Here is a 24,235-nt window from a genome sequence, read left to right on the forward strand (position 1 = left end):
TAATCACCCACACACTAAATGTTTAATTTTTTAAAAAAAAACATGTTTTTCTGGCAACACATTCCCTTTAAACTGGAAAGCTGGATTGTTGAAATAAGCACGTGGAGAAATATCTCAAATTTTAAACCTAGCGGTGTTATTATAGTAATGTAGTGTTATAGTAGTTCAAATAACTAATTGATTAACAATAATTTTGTATTGTATCAAATTTGAAAGTAATGCGGCCCGTCAACTTCCCATTTTTTTCTATATGCGGCCCACTTACCCGGCCGAGTTTGAGACCCCTGCTCTATACATTATTAATGTGCTAAATGACTATTCTAGCTGCAAACGTCTGGTTTTTAATGCAATATCTACATAGGTGTATAGAGGCCCATTTCCAGCAACCATCACTCCAGTGTTCTAATGGTACATTGTGTTTGCTAACTGTGTTTAGAAGGCTAATGGATGATTAGAAAACACTTGAAAACCCTTGTGCAATTATGTTAGCACCGGTGTAAACAGTTTTGCTGTTTAGAGGAGCTATAAAACTGACCTTCCTTTTGAGCTAGTTGAGAATCTGGAGCATTACATTTGTGGGTTCGATTAAACTCTCAAAATGGCTAGAAAAAGAGAGCTTTCATGTGAAACTCGACAGTCTATTCTTGTTCTTAGAAATGAAGGCTATTCCATGCGAGAAATTGCCAAGAAACTGAAGATTTCCTACAACGGTGTGTACTACTCCCTTCAGAGGACAGCACAAACAGGCTCTAACCAGACTAGAAAGAGAAGTGGGAGAGCCCCGCTGCACAACTGAGCAACAAGACAAGTACATTAGAGGCTCTAGTTTGAGAAATAGACGCCTCACAGGTCCTCAACTAGGAGCTTCATTAAATAGTACCCGCAAAACACCAGTGTCAACGTCTACAGTGAAGAGGCGACTCCGGGATGCTGGCCTTCAGGGCAGAGTGGCAAAGAAAAAGCCATATCTGAGACTGGCTAATAATAAAAGGAAAAGATTAATATGGGCAAAAGCACACAGACATTGGACAGAGGAAGATTGGAAAAAAGTGTTATGGACAGACAAATCGAAGTTTGAGGTGTTTGGATCACACAGAACAACATTTGTGAGACGCAGAACAACTGAAAGGATGCGGGAAGAGTGCCTGACACCATCTGTCAAGCATGGTGGAGGTAATGTGATGGTCTGGGGTTGCTTTGGTGCTGGTAAAGTGGGAGATTTGTACAAGGTAAAAGGGATTTTGAATAAGGAAGGCTATCATTCCATTTTGCCACGCCATACCCTGTGGACAGCGCTTGATTGAAGCCAATTTCATCCTACAACAGGACAATGACCCAAAGCACACCTCCAAATTATGCAAGAACTTTTTAGGGAAGAAGCAGGCAGCTGGTATTCTATCTGTAATGGAGTGGCCAGAGCAGTCACCAGATCTCCACCCCATAGAGCTGTTGTGGGAGCAGCTTGACCGTATGGTGCGCAAGAAGTGCCCATCAAGCCAATCCAACTTGTGTGAAGGGCTTCTGGAAGCATGGGGTGAAATTTCTCCCGATTTACCTCTTCAAATTAACAGCTAGAATGCCAAAGGTCTGCAATGCTGTAATTGCTGCAAATGGAGCATTCTTTGACGAAAGCAAAGTTTGAAGGAGAAAATTATTATTTGAAACAAAAATCATTATTTCTAACCTTGTCAATGTCTTGACTATATTTTCTAGTCATTTTGCAACTCATTTGCTAAATATAAGTGTGAGTTTTCATGGAAAACACAAAATTGTCTGGGTGACCCCAAACTTTTGAACGGTAGTGTATTTTTGTAAAGATCTACGTAATTTTATGTTAACGTATTTTTCTTAAAACAGAGTGTGGGTGAGATTTACTACTTCTCTATTGCTTCCTGCAAAATGACGGGTCCGGTGCACAACACACAGAAACGGGAACCGTATCCGTCACCATTGAAATCAATGGGTTTCCGTCAGTGTGGGTCTGCTCAGTGTCCCGTTCTGACGGAAACCTCCGACGGAATGTCAGAACGGGACCCCAACGCAGATCTGAACAGAGCCTAAGTGGTCTAATATTAATAGAGAAATCCACCTGGAAAGAAGGCTTAAAAGACTATTTTAATATATGATCCTTTAAAATTTTGGGCTAAGCAAGCCAATATAATCCTTAAAAAATGCCAGGTCAACCAGGAGGGAGGGAGCTAGAGGAGGATATCAATGATGAGTATTGGTACAATATAACTCCACTATTATATCAATGCCTCATGTAATACTAGCTAAAAATGTAAACTGTCCCTACCTGACTAATGGCAAAGTGTGCATTCACACTGAATTAAGATCCCTCAAAACTGCAGATATCACTATGTAGAGGAGGGGGGAGGGGGGGCAGTGTGGTGATAGCTGTTGTGTCCCTGGCATCAAGTGCCACTGTGTGCTCTGAGTGACTGCTCTATTGTCCAATCAAGAGACCACTAGATCCATCACTCAGGGGAGGGGCTGGCAGCATTTAGTGGGGAGAGCCTGAGCACTTGAACATCAAGGGGCCTCCTCCGTGCCACTTGCGATCGCGGCACTGGGGACATTAATCTTTGATTTTTCTCAGTCATGCTACTTTTATGACAGACGCAACAGGTATCGTTACAATCCTCTCCCCAATGTGAGGGCTCAAAACTGTTTACTAATTCCCTTTCATGGTGATGGGGGGGGGGGGGGGCTGTGGTAGTAGATTTGTTTTTCTTTTTCTTACCAATAGTCCCCACCTTATACCATACCTCCCAAGTTTTGAACCTGGAAAAGAGGGACACTACTAGCGGCGCACGTAGTGCCAAGTTTTAAGCCACGCCCCCTAACTATGCCCCATATCCCGCACAAGCACATAAATAAACGCCCAGCTCTTCCTTGAAATAACAAGAGCATATTCTTACTGCGGATCTCTAGACAAACAAAAAAAAGTCTACAAGCTACAAACCAGGAGAGGGTGTCTTCAAATTGTATAGCACTGTGCAGCGCCATTTTGTGAGTGACTGTACAATGGTGGGACATGATCATGGCAGCAGCAGCTACAGGTCACAACAAAAGGTTGAGAATGATGAAAGTCAAGAGGGAGACCCTGTGGTGGATGACTTTACAGTTGACAGGCAGCAGAGTTACATGATGGGGATTTTTTTTTCCCGGTCGTGTAACTCTGCTACCTGTCAATGTAGAAAAAAATCAGCCAGAGAGAAAAATGTTTCCCCATTCCCCATGCAGAAGGACAATGAATGAGCCCACTAGTAATTAGACGTGAGAGGGAAAAATAATTCCCCATTATGTAACTGCTACCTGTCAGCGGAAAAATCATCTGTCAGAGGGGAAAAATGCTTCCCCATGGCGGAGTACCACAAAGAAACACCTGGGAATCCGACATGATGGGGAAACCTTTTTACCTGTGGTGGATGACTTTTCAGTTGACAGGTAGCAGAGTTACAGGGGAGAAGACAGAAGCCTGCTGTAGGTAAGTATTTTTCATACTACAAACTTTTTTGTTTTGTTTTGCAGTTTCCGCTGAACCATTTGGACTACCGTAGAGTCGGTGGACTACTTTGATGTACGTTTTTTTTAAAATAAAATGGTCAAAGGAATTTGTGAGGAATTTTAATTAAAAAAAATAAATACATATTTTCTCACATGTCTGTTTTTTTTAATACTTTATTTCGTAATTGTTTGCCGACGACCAATACTAAATGCTTAATGTTAGCCAGTAAAAAGGCTAGCAGTAACCCCCCCCCCCATTATTGCCCCGGTACCCACCGCCACCAGGGGTATCTGGAAGAGCGGGGTACGATCCAGTACCCGGCCATCTGTAGCGATGGTGGGGCCCTGGGGTGGCTGCAGGCTAGTATTATGAGGCTGGGAAGGGCTAAAAACAATGGCCCTTCCCACCCTGCTAATGCTAGGCTGCTGCTGCTGCTGCTATGTTGTATCTGGCTGGTTAGGATAAAAGGGGGTCCCGACGTTGTTTTCTTCAATTATTTCAATTTTTTAAAATAAAAAAACGACATGGCCGACCCCTCATTTTCATAACCAGCCAGATACAATAAAGCAGCAGCAGGCTAGCATTACAAGGGTGGAAAGGGCCACGGTTTTTGGCCTTTCACAGCTTAATAATACCAGCCTGTGGCCGCCCCAGTGCCCTACCATCGCTACAGTAGGTCGGGTACCCCTGGTAGTGGTGGGTACCGGTGTAATAATAAGGGGGAGGGGGTTTAGTTTTAGCCTCTGCACGAGCTAACACTAAGCCCTGCCTTTTATTGAAATAAACTCTACCACACAACCCTCTTTAACCGTTTTATTTAAAAAAACTAAATGTAAATCATCGAAGTAGTCCAGGGAATCTATGACGTAGTCCAAACGGTCCAGCGGAACCTGCAAAACTAAAAAATAAAGTTAGTAATATGAAAAATAAAAAAAATCTTATACTCCACTCCAGCAGTCTTCTGTCCTCTCCCCTGCGCCGCAATATAAGCTAGACCTCAATTAACTTCTGAATTGTCATATATTACAAATTAAAGGGTTTTCCCACAAACAAATGTATCACCTATCCACCGGATAGGGGAAACATGTGTGATCGCTGGGGGTCTGACCACTGGGTCCCCCAGCAATGACCACTGCGGCCCAACTGTCCCCCGACATGGCCAGCGCTCCATTCATTTCTATGGGACTTAGGGGACCGCTGTCTCTGGCAGCTCCACAAAAATTAATTGAGCAATTGTCAAGCAAGTGCACCAGCGTTTCATTCTCGTGGCCCACTTCGGGCAATTTCAGTCACCCGTTCTCAACACTGGGGTTCTCCGAGGTCAGACCCCACCTGTGGATAGGGGATACATGTGGTTGTGGATAAACCCTTTTAAAGGGGGTTTTCCAGTCCCTAAAAGCTAATTAGTCGGGGTCTGACTCAGGGGACCCCCGCCGATCCGCTGGTTTGAAGCGGGTGCAGCGCTCGTACGAGTGCTGCTTCCCCTTAATTTCTTCTTGCTCACTGTGAGTGATCGACACGGATGTAGCGGTGATTCACAGTATTGCAGACTTCCCCCATTGAAGTGAAGGGGAGAAGGCTTCAATACCAGTAAATCGTAGCTACATCCTTGTCAATTCAAGGTAAGCAAGTAGAAATGAAGGGACCACAGCGCTCGTACGAGCGCTGCACCGCCTTTAAAACAGATCAGCGGGTGTCCTGGGAGTCAAACCCTGACCCATCAGCTATTGATGGCCTATCCTGAGGATAGGCCATCAATTTTTAGGGACTGGAAAACCCCTTTAACTCCATATGGGCCATCCACTTGGGTCTTTTTATATTTAAAAAGAATGTGCCTGGAGACACTAGAGTTTAATAAAATCATAAAATAATGTCATTTATTTTATGATTTTAGAAACGCAAGTGTTCCCAGGCACTAAATTGTTTAAACTCTCTACTCACTGTCCCGTGGTTTCTTTTTCTCTGCAGTGCTCCGCTCTGGTGTGCCTGCTACCTCGCTCCAGGCAGACTGCTGATGTGTTGGTCTGGGCATCACAGTGACGTGGTCACGCTGAGCGCAAGCAGCTAAAGAGACGGGGATAACGTCGTTGCGGGGGTAGTGGCTAATGACAGAGAGGGTCCAGGGCACGGCGGGACATTTTTCAGACCGCCCAGGACGGATCCGGGACGGTTGGGAGCTATGCTTATACTATATATCACTTCCACGTTCATTTTTATGTGCATGACTTTTTAACGCAGTGTTTTGGGATCGCCATTAGTAGCAGTCCTTCTTGTTCCATGTCTATGACCGTATCACATTAATGAATGTATACAAAAGTGTCATTTCTACTTCAATCAAGTATTTACTTGTATTCTTATTCTTCATTCCTCCCAACAGTGTTCATATATTCCTCCATGTGAAAGAGAAAACCAGAAAAATTCTGAGAATGTCCTACAGTGGGAGAAGTACTGGAACAAAGAAATTGGATTCCAGCCCTTTACCTGCTATTTTAACCAGCATAGACGGTATGGAGTTTTTTGTTTTTTTTTCTGTGCATTATTAACCGCTTTCACCATTTTCACAATTTGGAGTAACATTTAGAAAATGTGCAATACACACACATAATTTGTATGTATCTCTCTTTCATTTAGCTGGGGTCCATCTTCGAAAACAGGGGATGACCTGCATCCTCTATCAAAGTACTCTTGCAGCTTGTCTCCTGTTTTGTTTTGTTTTTTACTCTAAACGATAGTTAAAGCATCAGTCCACTGGTCACAATATGCTTGCCTGAAAATGATTAAGAGCCAGGAAAACCCTGCAGACACTACTTTACAATCCACTTTCTATCGGCCATGCACAGCCCCTACGAGAGCCTCCTCCCCCACACTCATTCAAAGCTGTAAAGTTACAACTGTGGTAATAACATTATCTGTTAAAATTGTATTTACATTGTTCCTCAAACTGTGTCAATGAAAATATAGCATGTAAAACCGACTGTTACAGGTGGTATTCAATGTTGTAGTTTTACCATTTCACAGTAAAAAAAAAAGCAGCCTGCCGTAACGGGGTTTCCCGAGATGGGAAGAAATGCCTTAAGATAACAAAAGACCTAATAGTCATCTGATAAATCCCCTGCCATTTCAGCATTGCTGCTCTGGCGGTCCTCAATGGTCTTTGTCTACTGTGCTGTAGCATCACCTCTCCTTTATTCTCTCCTCTCCATTAGACTAAGTATCTTCACACTGCTGCTTCAAGGCCTGTAGTTAAAATGTCCGACTCAGTGGCACACATGCTTCCTCATTTAAAGAGCAGAGGTGAAAGTTCACTGCTTGGTGCAGGGCCATTTTAACGCCTCGGTAAGCCCAGTGCAAAAGTTTCATGAGTGGACTCCCGCCCCTTAAGTAGACTGGATATTGGCTGTGTTTCCAATGATCGGGCTCCACTGATGGCTGTGAGTACCAGGGCTGTACTGTAGTGTCTTCCACTTATCATGTGGTCTGCTGCGCAATTCTCCCTCCACCCAGATCAACTGGTGAAACGCCGCATTAGCGGTGGGCTCAGAACAAGCTGATGTTGCCCTCCTCCTCCCTCCTAGCTTGGGCTCCTGGGAAACACTGTCTCTCTGACAACCAGAAAAGCTACAGAGCGGGCCGCACACCTCTGAACAGAACTACAGGATGGAGAACGGCCAGACTGACACAGAAGGGAGAAGGAAGACATACAACCAATAAAGGTGACGAATGCAAGGGCTAATAGGGGACACATACGCACAACACTGGAGATCACACCTGTCCCTGGTTGTCCGCCCTCAAATTTCCCTTGCAAGTATTTTAACAATGTCTGCCTCCAGAGGATGCAAACGCAGTTCTAAATGGTGCCACAATCGGGGTGCCCACTGCGCATGCCTGCAGTCACCTCAGAACTGCTAGAGCGTAAAGGAAAACCGTGTTTAAGTAAAATACTTGATATAGCAGACACACACTTTTTGAATGTTTATTTTGTTCCCATCCAGACTTGCACCTGATTTCAAGGACTTCTACATAGCTGCATAAAGTTATCTAAGTGCGCACTGTTTCTTACAACATAACCAACCACACATACATTTATACACAGCGAGCAGACAACCGGGCTTATTATACATGAGCCATTTATAAAGGAGTCGGCGATGGAGTCGTATAGTGGAAATAAAGTAAAGGAGTTGGATGTTTGGCTTACTGACTTCACAACCCTGGTAACTGCTGCAGCCAATCACTATCCTCAGTGTTGTATGGAATGCGACAATCGAGGTGACTGATTGGATGCAGCAGTCATGTGGGTATACTGGCACTTCATTGCTGCAGCACAGGAAATAATGACCCATGATCCCCTGGCATGGCAGGTGAGTAATGGATCTTTTATCATTTTATGGCATTTCTCCCCATGCCCAATTTTTTTATGATCCCGGAATACCCCTTATAAAAGCAGTTTTTTCCCACTGCATTATGTGAATTGCATTTCATAAAATCCCATCCCGAAGTCCCAATTCACGCTTTGCAGTTCTGGTGAGGGCTTATTGAAAGCTTTAGGGTATGTTCACATAGTCAGGATTTGCACTAGGCAAATCCGCCATGGGTTTTGAACAACAGCCGTGAAAAAACTCTTCAGCTGAAACTCTGATTTCTGCCGCAGATTATGCACATGGAGAAACACTATGTAATTAAAATCTGTGGCATGTACATTCTGATTCTGACCGGATTTAACCACGAAATCTGCACTTCAAGGGAGTTCAGAGCATGTAAAAAATGTGACTAACAGCAGCAATTTGTGCTAAAATGAAAAAAGACAATACTCTCCTGTTAAATCCCCTGCCGCTCTAGTGGTCACTGATGGTTTTTATTTAGCTCACTGCAGTGATGTGCCCCTATAAGCACTCCGATAAAGCGGTGAAGCCGGACACTTTATACTCATTATCATATGGTGCGTGAGGATTAAATGTCCACTTTCCTACTAGGGCTTGCAGTTTCATCGCCAAGGTAATTTGATTAACCTGGTCACCACTACACCGATCTAGTTGAGTTAGAGGTCTGGGGGGGGGGGGTGCAAAAGTAGTGACAGACTCCATTTAAGAAATGTATTAATTCACAATTTAGTTAAAAGGGTAGTCTCACAAGGACCACATCAATATTGGAAGGCTGAAAACGTCCTTCTATGGCATCCATATACCCTATTAGGGCCTTAATGAGACAACCCCATTAAAGGGTCACTTTTATTTTGCTCAACAGACACATAAGACGCTTTGACTGAAGGGCTAAGTGGGGGCCATAGTATATTATCTGTACTCAGCTCTTATAGGTGAGCCCAGCAAGGCCGGTGGAAATGGAAAATGACAATGACCCTTTAAAATCCTTGACCACATTCTTTTTAGTTTCATAGATGACATTTGCGATCTGTTCCTTACTATATATTTTGCTGTCTGTTTGGAGCCTGCTTGCCGTGACTCTTATTTAAGAGATGAGGCTGTAAATTTAGTGTGTAATAATTTTTTTTATTTTTTTTTAGTTCAGTCTGAGCATATACTGTTCACAAAGTATATTAAAGATCTGCAGGCACTGTGATTTAGTTGTTTTTCTATTTCAGCTACCTAGGGGTAATCCAATGAAGGACAATAGACAAACTGCATTCCCATGCAGTCTGCAGTGATGGATTAGTGAGCGTTAGGCTGCAACCACCAAATCACTGTCTGTCTTTACTGCAGAGCCAGAAATTACACTGCTTATGATAATGGTTTTCCTAAAGCACAGAATGTTCTGTAGAAAGATATAGCTAACTAACTCCATTACAGCTTTTCTTCTATGGTGGAGTCAGTTAGCCCAAAGTTGCAGGTCTTGCAGATGTGTCAAGTTCCAGGTTTCTTATCTATACCTGGGCTAGATTTTTGTTTTGCATGTCTTCGATTTCAGCATCTTACTACATGACCAGTTACAAAGACATGCTATAAAGTTGGTTTAAAGGGGTTTTCCGAGTTCCCCATCAAAACAAAAATAGCTTAAATCCACTTTATGTAGACAACATGCAAGCACTATTTCAACCCCAAAAAATACTACTTACCTATTGTTTTCAAGTTGCACAACGTTTGTTTGTATCCATTTCTTTTCTTCGTTGTTTACTCTGCTTCCTTCTGAAACTACATTTCCCGGCATGCCTTGCACGATATAAAGAGCGTGCATTTGGATACTCCCTTTAGTTCATCTGTATCTTTCACGCTTATCCCCACCGACATTCTACCCTGTCCGATTCCAAAATCCATTACACCAACCATGAGATAAGAAAGTTGTCCCCCATCCAATTTTCCAATCCTTTCCTAAGTTCAACCCTGTCCTTTCTGAGTTTTGCGTCCATTCTCAGTTTTGCGTCCATTCTCAGTTTTGCGTCCATTCTCAGTTTTGCGTCCTTTCTGAGTTTTGCGTCCTTTCTGAGTTTTGCGTCCTTTCTGAGTTTTGCGTCCTTTCTGAGTTTTGCGTCCTTTCTGAGTTTTGCGTCCATTGTATGTTTTGCGTCCATTCTCAGTTTTGCGTCCATTCTCAGTTTTGCGTCCTTTCTACGTTTTTGCGTCCTTTCTACGTTTTGCGTCCTTCCTCTAGTTCTTCTGTATCTCCCCACTCCGCACGGTGTACATCCTGCCCCATCCAGTAACTCCCATTTGCAGTAACTCTAAGGTGCAACATTCACTTTATAATAAAGTCCCCCCTCCCATTTTCCAAGCGCAGCAGAACGAATTGAGCTTTCGTGCCATGCAGGAAATTGCACATGCTTGGTCCCCGCTGCAAAAGTAGCTGGGAAGTTCGCATGAGCGGTACTCGCTTTGTAAGGAGTTGGGAAGCGTGAATGTGTGTGCACTGCAAGTGAAGCATCATTAGTGACGTTCCGTATACCAGGCTAGGACTATACGGTCCCAGACCGTATATACGGCACGTAATTGGAGGATAAAATAAATGTGACGTCACTTGACGAGAGGGGAGACCAGAGAATGTAGACACTTTAGTAAATGTGGGTAAATCAGATGTTTGTTATAAGTGATAATCAGAGACATTATAAAAATTTAACTCTGTTACCTTTTTGACATCCTGTAAATATATTAATTACATGTTCCTATAATCCTAAACCTTTCGCTGCCAAGGCAATTGTCACATTTTTGACCTATTTTGGCCTGAATTATAAAATTAAAACAATCGTATACTTTCATATGCATTTATTGTCTGTAAGTAGACACCTGGTACGTTGTGAAAATGCCACCCATCACTATACAATCAGGGACCTTCATGCAATTTAGCATCAAAGCATAACCTTTAATAAAATTTGCATAAAAATTCATGTTTGTGGCTAAAAGTTTTACCAGAGCCTATGAAACACAACATCTCAGAAAAAATACAGGTGCAAGATGTGCGGAGTCCACATATGTCAATTATCCACATATGCTCTCTCATTGGTAATGTAAAAAGGTTCCTGTACCCCCCTTGTGGTCACTGGAGGCAGTACAAGGGGAGAGCTCATGATCTTTCTTCCTGCTGTCACTTGCAACTTCGCCTGCTCCGTTAGGGTGTGTTCACATCAGCGTTCTCTTTCCGTTGATGGGTTCCGTCTGAGCTTTCCGTCAGAGGAACCCATCAATCGTAAGGGAAACGGAAGCCATAGCTTCTGTTTGCATTATCATTGATTTGAATGGTAATGCTTCCGTTGCTAATAGTTTCCGTCTGTCTCTGTTCCGTAACAGTTTTGTTGTTTTGTCTGAATCAATAGCGCAGTCGACTACACTATTAATTCCACCGAATAAACGGGACCGTTGCGGAATGGAGACAAACCATTAGCAACGGAAGCATTACCATTGAAATCAATGATCATGCAAACGGAAGCTATGGTTTCCGTTTGCCTTTCCGTTGATGGGTTCCTCCGACGGAACCCATCAACGGAAACCGAATGCTGATGCGAACAGTCCCTTACAGAGACACAAAACCAGGAAGTAAATCTTTTCTTGCTGCTCTTCGACTTCAAACAAGTGCTGCACCCTGAATATTGCAACTACAATATTGAGCCTGGTATCGTTTGAAAGTTAAGCTTGTAAGCTTCAATATGATGCTAAGCTCTAGCCCCAATGTTCTAGTTGCGACAAGCTTTAAAAGTTATGACTTATTGCATGTTTCCTTGGCAGTGAAAGGGTTAAAGTGTAACTTTAGATCTATTTAAACAGTGTTTTTAATATGTGAAACACTTAAGTCATGTGGCATGATTTTAGAGATTAAAGGCTCTGGCAACAAAATCTTCTGTGCCTATGTCCCTTGTGACTACTTGTTTTGCACTTCTGTAGCATGTGGACACCTGACCATCATGCCTGTATGATCTTCTATGACACCCCATTCCAAAACCATGGAAATAAATATGGAGTTGTGGCTAAAACAACCCCTGTTCTTCTGGAAAGGCCTTCTACAAGATTTTATAGTGTGTCATACTGCTCTTTCTGCAGGCATCCGGTTATAGAGCAGAAGGAGCTGACCGGATTCATATATTGGTGTTTGGAAAATATTCAGTATTCATTCTCACACAAGAAGGCTATCAATCATTGAGTGTGGCTAAGGTGGCATCCTATGACAGTGCAAAGTTTAAAGTCACTGAGTTCTTTAACACAATCCATACTACCACCAATGTTGGACTGTGTGCTTAATTTTATTCTGCTGTGGCTGAAACACCTTGACTCAATAATTAGGAGAGTTGTCCCAATAATTTTGGCCATGTAGTGTATTATACTGGGGTTTATAGCAACCCTTCAGATGTCAGTTTTGTACTAGAAAAGTGAGTGCTACATTCTGATTGGCTACTAGGAGGCCCAGTATCATGATAGCAGGGGGTTGTCAAGCTCCTTAAAGTGTAAGGCTGGGTTCACACGACCTATTTTCAGACGTAAACGAGGCGTATTATGCCTCGTTTTACGTCTGAAAATAGGGCTACAATACGTCGGCAAACCTCTGCCCATTCATTTGAATGGGTTTGCCGACGTACTGTGCAGACAACCTGTCATTTACGCGTCGTCGTTTGACAGCTGTCAAACGACGACGCGTAAAAATACAGCCTTGTCAAAAGAAGTGCAGGACACTTCTTTCAGACGTAATTTGAGCCGTTCTTCATTGAACTCAATGAAGCACAGCTCAAAATTTACGGCTGTCAGAGAAGCCTCGCAAAATGCGAGGAGGAGCAATTACGTCTGAAACGAGGCAGCTGTTTTCTCCTGAAAACAGTCTGTCTTTTCAGACGTAAAAGCCACTGCTCGTGTGCACATACCCTAAGTCTTCTTTTACCATTTACAATTCTACTCCTCAATTGGCAGATTGATATATTAGTGTTTGGAAAAGATTCAGTATAACTAGGAATTTAATCCCTGTTTACTTCTGGTTTAGGAGTCCAGAGGGTGGGGCTACTCAATGATCTCTATGCTCATTCTCACACAAGAAGGCTGTCAATCATTGAGTGAGGCTGCTCACAGGACTCATAAGGTCATATGATTGATATAAAAAAAACTCCCCCCAGAAATCAGAAATGGGATGTATTTTAGACATACATTTAGAGTTAATTTTCTGATGACACATTCTCTTTATCTATTGTTTGAATCAAGAGTTTGTTAGAGAACAAGAAAAAAATCTTAAAACATCATGTTTATGTTATTATAATAAAAATGAATCCTCAAGTCTTAGGCTATGTTCACACAGAGTTTTTTGCAGGAGGAAAATTCCTCCTGCAAAAAATGCTCCAGACAGTTTTTGCACAGTGGTTTGACAAAAACTCGTCAAAACACTCGTCGAGGCGTTTTTTTCCTCTTTCTGACTGATTGAAATGGGGTTTTGGAGGCGGAAACAGCCTCAAGATGGGTCATGATGCTTCTTTTTACCGCAACGCGTTTTTTTTACTCGCGGTAAAAAACTCGTCCAACTCACATTGAAATCAATATGAGGCATTTTCGGGCGTTTTTTGACGAGTTTTTCAGAGCGGTTTCCGCTCAAAAAAACTCGTAAAAAAACTCAGTGTGAACAGGGCCCTCTGGCCAGTGAACCTCATAATAGACTGACACTTCCTGTTCTGTAGAGATCACTTCTCAGCAGTCCTCTCGGTATCCTCACAGACAGGATTATAATGAAAGGTAAGGGTATGTGCACACGATAGCAGGCATTTACGTCTGAAAAGACAGACTGTTTTCAGGAGAAAACCACTGCCTCGTTTCAGACGTAAATGCTCCTCCTCGCATATTGCGAGGCTTCTCTGACAGCCGTAAATTTTGAGCTGTGCTTCATTGAGTTCAATGAAGAACGGCTCAAATTACGTCTGAAAGAAGTGTCCTGCACTTCTTTTGACAAGGCTGTATTTTTACGCGTCGTCATTTGACAGCTGTCAAACGACGACGCGTAAATGACAGGTTGTCTGCACAGTACGTCAGCAAACCCATTCAAATGAATGGGCAGATGTTTACCAACGTATTGTAGCCCTATTTTCAGACGTAAAACGAGGCATAATACGCCTCGTTTACGTCTGAAAATAGGTCGTGTGAACCCAGCCTAACACCTATATATAGATAACACAGTATCCACCATTCATAATAGACTGACCCTTCCTGTTCTATAGTGATCACTTCTCAGCAGTCATCTCATCCTCATCACACAGAGAATTAGAATGATAGGTAACACATATATATATATATATAGCACAGGATCCACTATTTATAATAGACTGACACATCCTGTTCTATACTGATCACTTCTCCGCAGTCCTCATTATTATCACAGGTAGGATTATAATGAAAGGTAACACCTATATAGAGATAACATAGGATCCACCATTCATAATAGACGGACACTTCCTGTTCTGTAGAGATCACGTCTCAGCAGTCATCTCATTATCATCACAGGCAGGATTAAAATGATCGGTAACACCGCTATATAGATAACACAGGATGCACCAATCATAATAGACTGACCCTTCCTGTTCTGTAGAGATTACGTCTCAGCAGTCATCTCATTATTATCACATGGAGGATTACAATGATCGGTAACACCGCTATATAGATAACACAGGATGCACCATTCATAATAGACTGACCCTTCCTGTTCTGTAGCGATCACGTCTCAGCAGTCATCTCATTATCATCACAGGCAGGATTACAATGATCGGTAACACATCTATATATAGATAACACAGGATCCACCATTCATAATAGACTGACACTTCCTGTTCTGTAGAGATCACTTCTCAGCAGTCATCTCATTATCATCACAGGCAGGATTACAATGATCGGTAACAAATCTATATATAGATAACACAGGATCCACCATTCATAATAGACTGACCCTTCCTGTTCTGTAGAGATCACTTCTCAGCAGTCATCTCATTATCATCACAGGCAGGATTATAATGAAAGGTAACACCGCTATACAGATCATACAGGATTCACCATTCAAATCTATCAAATAATCTAAACTGGCATCAATAGGACCTCATGGGTGCAACAAATATTTTAAAGTCACTGCTCCTCCAAAATAAAGACAATTGGTACTTATTTTAATGTTCAATCCTGTTGTGTTAGTAGCAGAAGTTTTCAACTTTAGTATAAACCCAAATCACTTTTGGCTTGTATGCTTGACTGCTTTATATCTTTTTTTCTTTTTTTTTGGGCATCTCAAACGTTGTCTACAAGTTTTGGTTAGTTGTCTTCCTAGAGCGATTTATTATTGCCTTTCAATTTTCCTCTCATATAAAATATAACAGACATGACCTTTTCAGCTTCCTACTTTTAAAATCTCGTAAAGAACAGTAAAAAGGGAGATGAAATTTGATATTTTTATAGGTTACACTTGGCTAGACATTGAATTTCATTCTGGAGTTTTTCTGTATTTGTAAATGACCACACCTCATATTAAATACTGCATGTACTTTTGGAGAAAACATGACAGATAAGTTGCTAAAAGGTAAACCGTGTGAAGTACAGACCTTTTGGTTTTCAGAATAAGCTATCTTACATTTTCACTTGTTTGTTACTTAGCCAGTCATCCATACATCTCATCCACAGAAAAACACCATTATGTTCTCAAAATATTAAGCAGAGACTCGTAATAACTATTACAGATCTGTCAACAGCAGCTTGTTGGCAGGCAGCAACTGGAGATTTCTTCTCTATAAAACAAGACTGAAAATAAGTGTGGACAGCAGAGAATGATAAAGATATATTTCAAAGATTCTAGGTTTTATATTTTTATTTTAGTAAAAGGTAGAGCTTCACTTTAATCCGACTATATTCCTGTTCTTGTTGGTATGGTACATATCTGAGGGGACATCAGGGGGAGAGCTCCTCCTAGAAATTGTACAGTTTTGAGAAATCAGAAGGCAACCATGGGTGTAAGCCATTCTGTCATCTTTTCATGGAACCTAGTCCCAGTATACCTAGGTGTCAACTGGAGCATGAAGTCTGTAATTCCTTTTGGCAAATTTTCAGTCGCTCAGAAGTGTGCTGAGGTAACATGTAGCAAAATATTTGCTGTTTTCTCTATTAAAACTTCTATGTGGGGGGCTGATATTTTGATGTTCACTTCCAATTTTTATGCATGTGTGATTTTTTTGTTTCTTAATACATTGTATATTGTGAAATTATGGCAAAATCCGTTTGGAAAATCCGGATCCTCTTGAAGGCATTTTTCCTATTAATTTAAATGGGTCAACCAATCAAAATGCATTGAACCGGACATGCTTCTACCCAGTTTTTTTTTTAGTTTTAAAATTGCAAGTTGCCAAGTAATGTGTGCCAAATAAATATGCTAGGAGGTTGCAATGTTGATTCTTTTCTCTGCCAGTACAGAATTACAACCCTTTATTAATTTTAGTTCTGTGATATTTCCAAGTATCGATTTGAAGAAAAAAGTGTCCCTCACACCAAAGAGTGATAAGTGTTTGGATGTAATCTTATTTTTCATTTTTATTTTATAAAATTCCTTATTTTTATATTCATATAGAAACTATAAAATGTTCAATATTGATTTTTGAAATGTACAGTAAATTCCTTTGATCAAATTTATTTAAAAACACAGGAAAAGGCCATACATAGGGATAAAAGGGCACGTTAAAACACCAGTTCCCATCAGGATGTAAACAAGTAACAATGTTATATGAGGGAGGTCGCACATATAAAATACAGATGAGCATCAACTCTCACACCGATCAATGAGGGGGGCTGCTTAGTATTCTCATTGCACATAGATAAGGCTTCTATGAGGTGCCAGTCAAACGGTTACGTGTAGTGTAGCATGCTGGTTTACAGCCTATTAATTACGCCATGCTATTGGATCAGACGAGCTGCCCAGCTTTTTCTAAATGTACCACACACAGGCTACATTCACACGACAGTAAAAAAAAAAATGGCCATTAAAATCTGATCAACTGTCAGTTTTTCATGGCCGTTTTGCATCAGTTCGTCTCCAAATTTTCGTCCATTTCCAGTCCGTTTTTAATGACCGTTTGTCATCCGTTTTCCATGGCCGTTAAAAAAACCCTAAAAAAAGTATGGATTTAATTTGTCATTGTTTTTTTGGCCAAGCCCCCTAAAACACCACAGTGCCCATGTAGATAGTGCCGCAATGCCCCTTTACATAGTGTCATAGTGCCCACTCTAGATAGTGGCAGTGCCCACATATAAAGTGACACAGTGCCACGTAGATAGCGCCACCATGTCCCCTCTAGATAGTGCCCATCTAGATAGAGCAACACCTCCCTTGAAGATGGTGCCAACCCCCCCCTATAGATGCTGCTACACCACCTCCCCCTCAGTGCCATTGGGGCTCACTCTTGGCATGGATCCCCAGCCAGAGCATTGCCGGGGATTCTGTTCCCAGAGGAGCCCCTGATGTCACTGTTCATATATGGAGCGTCGACAACGCTCTGGCCAGGAATTCCGCTCCAAGACTGAGCCCATCACGTCACTGTCCCTATATGGACAGTCGGGAAATTGAAAGGAGAGGCAGCACTCCACACAGATGTAAAAAAAAAAGGTAGATTTATTCTCCCATAAGTGCAGAAAACTGTGCAACGTTTCAGCTGCTCAATGCAGCCTTTGTCGAGCCTTGAGCCACTGAAACATTGCACTGAATAAATCTACCTTTTATTTCTACATCTGATTGGAGTGCTGCCTCTCCTTTCTTTTTCTCGTTTGGGCTTTCTGGGATCTACAAGTCAGTTCCCTGGAGGTCGGCACCCTTTTGGGCCCTGGAGGCTTATCTTGTTGTGCTGCGCTGCCCATACCTTCTATTTTTAACTTTATATGGACCGTGACGTCAAGGGCTCCTCCAGGAGCGAAATGATCGGCCAGAGCTTAGGTAACGCTCTGGTCGGAGATTCCGCTCAAGGAGGATGCCCTAAGTTTCACTGTCCATATAGGGACAGTGATGTGAGGGGCTCTCTCTAGGAGTGTAATACCTGGCTAGACCATAGCCGACGCTCTGGCCGGGGATTCCGGCAAAGACGTCAAGGGATTCCCAGGGCTCAGTGCTCTTACTCCCCTGGGAGTCCTCTAGGCCAGAATCAGTCGCAATGATTGATTCCTCAAAAACGGCCGTTAAAAACTGATCCATTTGAGTTCTATGGGGGTCGTCCTATTTTTTGACGGCCAGAATTCACTGGCAGTTAACAAACCGTCTGTGGGAATACAGCCATAGTACCAAATTGTTCTGAAAACGGCCGTGTGACCTCATTAGAAGAGAGAATTCAGATTGTCAAGAATGGTGAAACACCAAAAAGTTATCCCTACATGCTACAATAAGACCAAATCAAACGTATCTTAGAAAAATACAAAATGACTTTATTGAAGACAAAACAACACAGTTGATCAAGACACTTTAAAAATTAACACCCATAAAAACAATGTACGAGCAGTACAAAGAAATACAGTGTTGAATATAAGGCAGGGCAAACAATGGTGGTACTATGCATACTATATCATAAAATATAGAATATATACCATGAGTATAAATGTACTTATACCAATCTACCACAGCAAATGCCTGGAGTATGACCGCAAAAAATGTATGGCAACAATCATGGGAAAATCACGGAGACCTCAGAATACGCATACCAAGAACCCACCATGAGCCATTCCACTGCCACAACACTGTCAGAACACCCCAACGCGCGTTTCGCACCTGGCTTCGTCAGGGGGTGCTGGAAGAGTGTGACCAGAGGATTTAAATAGTGGGTACACAGCTGAAAAGTGTGCCACACTTACTTGTCCATAGGATGTTCAGCTGGCGTCTGCACGAGGAGAGGCGGCACCTCAATCACGCAGTCCACGGCGTCCGGAAGTGAGCAGTGCGCAGCTGCACAGAGCCCAAGTCCATGTTGCGCCGTGGGCTACGTCATAAACGGCCTCGCGCATGCGCACAACAATCACGGACCACCGCATCCATCTTGGACAAGGGCAAGGCAATCGCAGTTGCCCATGTCCAATAATAGAAAGCGGTATGTTTACAGGAGCACTATTAACAGTTAGAGAAATGCATTTACAGAATAACAAGAGTATTATAGATGAGAGCATACTTTGGCATTTCAGAATATATAAATATTATAGATCGAACATTAGTTCCGACAGATAAAACTATGGCAACAGCAGATCGGGCAATAAGATATGTGAAGAGAGTGTACAGAGGGGGACCCAATGCATGCCTAGGAGCCCGCTGTGCACACAAATCACAGAAAATTTAAGGTGAAATATCACTATATATATATATATATATATATATATATATATATATATATATAGGATTGTATGACAAAACATCATACCACATTGCATAGATGGATCAAAAAATAAAAAAATATATAGGTTAGAATGTGACATAAGTGGTTTAAAGGTATATAGGTGAAAAATAAGTAAATATATGAAGAAAATATATATTTATAGGAGTATATATAGAAATAGGTAAGTATGTATGCATACGTGTATATACAAATATATATATATATATATATATATATATATATATATATATATATATATATATAACCACATGCATGCTCACATAAAAATAAGTGAAAAAATATTAAATAAATGTGCATAAGAGGACCCGATAGGTCACAAAAAGACTGAAAACAGTCAAATATAAAATAAATGAGGTTAAGACTGCATTTAAAGCAAAATTGTGTAGCTTCGAAGCAACAAAAATAATAAAAGTGAAAAGACATATGGATAGAAAAAAGCATATGATAAATAAAGCTGTGTTAAAACGAAACGTCCATCAATATTATAGTGCATCTATAGAATGCCAAAATATAAAGACAATTCACTCAAAAAATAACTGTACCAGGTCATAAACAGAAGTATTACTATTGCCGCCTAATGTAATCATCACATAGCCGCGAAGTCATAAAAAAAGGGGGGTTAGAAGAACCAATCACTATATAGAAGATATTAGCAGATGATGTTGACACTGAAACCACGTTTATATCAGAAAGTGATAACTATCCTCATGTGCCTCCAATGCACCCATGCGCCTCAATATAACAATGTGCCTCATGCACCTCCGATATGACCAGTAAAGTCCACTCTGAAAAGACAAGCAAGCAAAGGTTAAATGATAAATCCTCCCTACACACAAAAGGATAAAACATAGAAGAGGTTGACACCTACTAGAAATTCACATTATAAAAACGGAGCAAATTTGCATTCACGTTGGGCAAGGATGCTCTGAACATTACCCCCTCTGTTTCCTAAAGAGATCTTGTCAATTCCCCTGAAAGTGAGAAGTCTCCAATTACCTTGGTGGTGATCACGAAAATGGCGAGGTATCGGTTTTAGTTTGCTTAGTTTTTCAGTATCATCAGTTTTCATGGCTCCCTTTATGTCCCTTATATGTTCAAGGATTCTCACACTAAGTTCTCTAGAAGTGAGACCCACATATATTAGTCAACATGGGCAATTAGCATGGTAGACCACAGCAGTTGAACGACACGTGATATTATGACAAATCTTGTATTCTCTTGACCCGGAAGAGTCACTGAAATTTAGAGATCTAGTCATTAGAGAGCATGCCCCACAGTCACCACAGGGGTATGATCCCCACTTTGGTCCTCTGGAATTAAATATAAATCCTGAGGTAGGAGCTACATAATGACTCTTGACTAATATATCCCTTAGATTACGTGATCTACGTGAAGTCATAAGGGGATAGTCAGATAGCGCTACACTCAAGTCCATATCAGTATAGAGAATCGGCCAAAACCTCTCAAAAATTGATTTCATTTCTCTACATTGGGCATGATATCCAGTGATAAACCTTACCTCTTCATTTTTGTTCTTTTTCTTAGGTTTGGGTATGAGTAGATCTCTTCGTTGCGTATTTTTAGCTCTCATGTATCCTTGCTCAATATCCATAGATTTATAACCTCTAGCACGAAACCTCTTTGAGAGGTCAGAGGCCTGATTCTCAAAGGCTGATTCTGTGGAGCATATCCGGCGTGCTCTTAAAAATTGTCCCGTTGGAACTGCTCTCAATGTCTGTGGGGGATGAGATGATTTGGCATAAAGGAAAGAATTAACTGATGTAATTTTCCTGAAAATATCAGTGACAATTGATCCATCTATGTCACTAGTGAGTCTGATGTCAAGAAACTCAATATCCGTACGACTCATTTTAGAAGTCAAACGGATATTGAGCTGGTTGTCATTCAGATCCACAAGAAATCTGTCAAGCTTCTCACTCTCGCCATGCCAAAGTATGTCATCGATGAAGCGCATCCAAATCAGGACGCCTCCATTATCAGCATCAGGTAATTGTAGATTCTGCTCCCAATGGCCAAGAAAAAGGTTGGCATATGAGGGCGCACAAGTCGCCCCCATTGCCACACCCCTCTTTTGTAGAAAATATCGATCTTTGAAAAGGAATAGATTGTGATGTAAGACAAAATCTAGTAATAAAATCAGCAAATCAATGAGATCGGGTTCCAAATTGTCAAGAATCGTGGTATGAATTCTAAACTTAGAATATTACTGAACTCCTTAACATTTTGTCAGATCGTAAAAGCATATACATATATATCTAAATTCTCAAATGTTTAGTAGTGACGTTCATTAGGGATGCAAGAGGAATTTAGCTGAAATCTATGAGCCTTAAAGAGGCTCTGTCACACAGAAGCAAAATGGCCAAGAAAAAACTCCTAAAGTCATGGATAAGACAGAAAAGAATATAAAAGTTTACCAAAGAGTTCCCTGAGTCAGCTAGAAAGAAAACATACCGGAATTGTTAATTAACATACCTGTCTTAAAGAGGCTCTGTCACCAGATTTTGCAACCCCTATCTGCTATTGCAGCAGATAGGCGCTGCAATGTAGATTACAGTAACGTTTTTATTTTTAAAAAACGAGCATTTTTGGCCAAGTTATGACCATTTTTGTATTTATGCAAATGAGGCTTGCAAAAGTACAACTGGGCGTGTTTACAGTAAAAGTACAACTGGGCGTGTATTATGTGTGTACATCGGGGCGTTTTTACTTTTACTAGCTGGGCGTTAGGAATGGGAGTGTATGATGCTGACGAATCAGCATCATCCACTTCTGTTCGTTAACACCCAGCTTCTGGCAGTGCAGACACACAGCGTGTTCTCCAGAGATCACGCTGTGACGTCACTCACTTCCTGCCCCAGGTCCTACATCGTGTCGGCCACATCGGCACCAGAGGCTACAGTTGATTCTGCAGCAGCATCAGCGTTTGCAGGTAAGTAGCTACATCGACTTACCTGCAAACGCCGATGCTGCAGAATCAACTGTAGCCTCTGGTGCCGATGTGTCCTTGCTCGTCCGACACGATGCAGGACCTGGGGCAGGAAGTCAGTGACGACACAGCGTAATCTCTCGAGAACACGCTGTGTCTGCACTGCCAGAAGCTGGGCGTTGTGAAGAGAAGTGGATGATACTTCTCATCAGAACGCCCAGCTAGTAAAAGAAGTAAACACGCCCAGATGTAACACACATAATACACGCCCAGTTGGACTTTTACTTTAAACACGCCCAGTTGTACTTTTGCGAACCTCATTTGCATAAATACAAAAATGGTCATAACTTGGCCAAAAATGCTCGTTTTTTAAAAATAAAAACGTTACTCTTATCTACATTGCAGCGCCGATCTGCTGCAATAGCAGATAGGGGTTGCAAAATCTGGTGACAGAGCCTCTTTAAGACAGGTATGTTAATTAACAATTCCGGTATGTTAATTAACAATTCCGGTATGTTTTCTTTCTAGCTGACTCAGGGAACTCTTTGGTAAACTTTTATATTCTTTTCTGTCTTATCCATGACTTTAGGAGTTTTTTCTTGGCCATTTTGCTTCTGTGTGTCTCCAAATTTGTATCCGTTTCCAGTCCGTCTGTTCGTTTTCAATGGCCGTTTGGCATCCGTTTTTCATGGCTGTAAAAAAATCTCGATGGATTTCATTTGTCAGGATTTTTTATTTTTTTTGTCACAGCCCCTTGAAAATACTACACTGCTCATGTAGATAGTACCACAGTGCCCACATATAAAATGTAAGTGTAGTGCCACAGTGGCCACTATAGATGGTACCATAGTGGCACATATAAAGTTTGTTCCAAAGTGTTCACATCGTACCATAGTGCCCACATACAAAGTACCAGAGCCCACATAGTGCCAACAGTGTCCCCTGTAGATAGTGCCACAGTGTCCCCTGTAGGTAGTGCCACACCCCCATCTAGCTAGTACCTCCCCATTGTAGCTCTCTGTAAGAACGGAATCCCTCTGGCTGGGGATTCCACTCCTAGAGAGAGGGAAAACAGCTCTTGATTTTCAGACGTTTTTTGAGCCACTCAGGATTTTCGCTGCGTTTTTTACGGCCGTTTTTGGAGCGGTTTTCTATAGAGTCAATGAAAAACAGCTCCTAAAACGTCCCAAGAAGTGACCTGCACTTCTTTTTCGCGTCCGTTTTTTTACGCGTCCGTGTTTCAAAACAGCCGCGTAAAAAAACCGCCCGTCGGAACAGAACGCCGTTTTTTCCATTACCATCAATGGCCAGATGTTTGGAGGCGTTCTGACTCTGGTTTTTCGGCCGTTCACGGCCCGAAAAACGGCCGAAAATTGGCCGTGTGAACATACCCTAATCGTTACTATTTTGCATTAGTATTTACAAGCCAAAACCCGGAGTGGGTCCAAAACACGGAAAAGGTCGAAATATTTCCATTACACTTTTTCTCCTGACTTTGGCTTACAAATACTGATGCAATTTTCGCAGCGGTTGTTGTCCACGACCATTGAAGCTAATGCAAGCACCGCAAGCAAAAAACTTTCGTAAACACGCACCGCAGGTTTTTTCTGCCTTCCGTTGATTTCAATCGGAGGTCCGAGGCGTAACCGCAGCAAGAAAGGACATCCTACTTCATTTTCCTGCGTGCGGTCAAAAGCTACTCCGGAAATAAAACGCTTCTGCCTCCCATTAAAATCAATGGGGGGCAATTTCTTTCTTCGGTTTCCATGTTAAAATCGGCGTCAAGAAACTCAGTGTGAACAGGGCCTAAGGCTCCATGCACACGAGAATTGAGACCCCATTAATTTCTATGGGGCCATGCACACGACCGTAGTTTTTACGGTCTGTGCATGGCCCGGGAGCCCGCACCGCAGAAAGAATGGACATGTCTTATTACGGCCGTCTTCTGCGGTCCGGGCTCATTAAAAATAATGGCCGCGGCCAT

The 24,235-nt window shown here is 41.9% G+C and overlaps 1 protein-coding gene across 2 annotated transcripts in view; it reads left to right on the forward strand.

Annotated features, from left to right (window-relative positions):
• The window catches only part of KCNMB4 (potassium calcium-activated channel subfamily M regulatory beta subunit 4), a 98,605-nt gene that overhangs the window by 43,032 nt on the left and 31,338 nt on the right, over positions 1-24,235 (forward strand). The window contains exons 2-3 of one of the 2 annotated variants that reach the window (XM_075856951.1): positions 5,889-6,016; positions 6,143-6,487. In XM_075856951.1, coding sequence (XP_075713066.1) covers positions 5,889-6,016; positions 6,143-6,236 — 222 coding nt within the window. In that variant the 3' untranslated portion in view covers positions 6,237-6,487. Of the gene's footprint in view, positions 1-5,888; positions 6,017-6,142; positions 6,488-24,235 lie in introns of those variants that run through there. The other variant, XM_075856950.1, reaches the window with a different exon arrangement.

The sequence above is a fragment of the Rhinoderma darwinii genome, chromosome 3 (assembly GCF_050947455.1).
Source record: "Rhinoderma darwinii isolate aRhiDar2 chromosome 3, aRhiDar2.hap1, whole genome shotgun sequence".
Lineage (NCBI taxonomy): Eukaryota > Metazoa > Chordata > Amphibia > Anura > Rhinodermatidae > Rhinoderma > Rhinoderma darwinii.